The 843-nt window shown below is 24.8% G+C and overlaps 1 protein-coding gene across 1 annotated transcript in view; it reads left to right on the forward strand.

Annotated features, from left to right (window-relative positions):
• Positions 1-410, forward strand: part of LOC107617841 (VAN3-binding protein-like) — a 4,226-nt gene extending 3,816 nt beyond the window's left edge. Inside the window, exon 7 of the mRNA XM_016319714.2 lies at positions 147-410. Coding sequence (XP_016175200.1) covers positions 147-385 — 239 coding nt within the window. The 3' untranslated portion in view covers positions 386-410. The remainder of the gene's footprint in view (positions 1-146) is intronic.

Below are 843 nucleotides of genomic sequence, written 5' to 3' on the forward strand. Positions count from 1 at the left end.
TTGATAGTAGTTATAAAATTTTTAAAGTTAAATAGAGGATGCATGATTAAATTAAAAATCATCCTAACAATAACAATAAGTAATTGAATATTTTTTATTAGGTTCTAGCTAACAGATTGTATTTGTGACAAAAATTGTATACTTAGGTGTGGTATATGGAGTGTGTGACAAACAGGGTGCATGGCCGTATAGAAAAGAAAGGGAAGCATTGGAAGAGTGTTATATTGGCCTCAAAACAGCACAAGGCCTTTTAGAGTTCAAGTGCAAGAGTAAATTCCACAAGATGAAATGGGTTGATGGGATTGAGGCTCTACTTCGTAGATCCAACTCTATTGAAGCAATAGATACTTCTCTGGAAATTTTATGTATCAATGACAGCATATGAATCAATGAATTTGAATATATTTATATAACAAAATTAATAATTATTAATTATTTCTTTTTATTTTAATTTATCTTTTATTATTTATTATGTAAATCCTAATTTTTTTTTTTAGAAAAGCGTCTAAATTCTAAAAAAAAAATACTAAAATATAAGATAAAAAATCATCCAAATCATAAAAAAAATACAAAACATAAAAAAAAATTATCCAAAACTAATAAAAAAAACATCTAAATCCTAAGAAAAAACATACAAAATATAAGAAAAAAAATATCAAAAACTAATAAAAAAAATCTTTCAAATCCTAAATAAAAAAAACCGCATTAACTAAAATAAAACAAAAAAACGCATTCATTGGTAAGAGTTACAGAAAAACCTCCTCATTAGATACTTAAATAACAACAATACCATTTCAGAAACATCCAATCAAATGGAGAAAAAAACATCCGCTTAGTATAAAA

Source organism: Arachis ipaensis, chromosome B01, assembly GCF_000816755.2.
Source record: "Arachis ipaensis cultivar K30076 chromosome B01, Araip1.1, whole genome shotgun sequence".
NCBI lineage: Eukaryota > Viridiplantae > Streptophyta > Magnoliopsida > Fabales > Fabaceae > Arachis > Arachis ipaensis.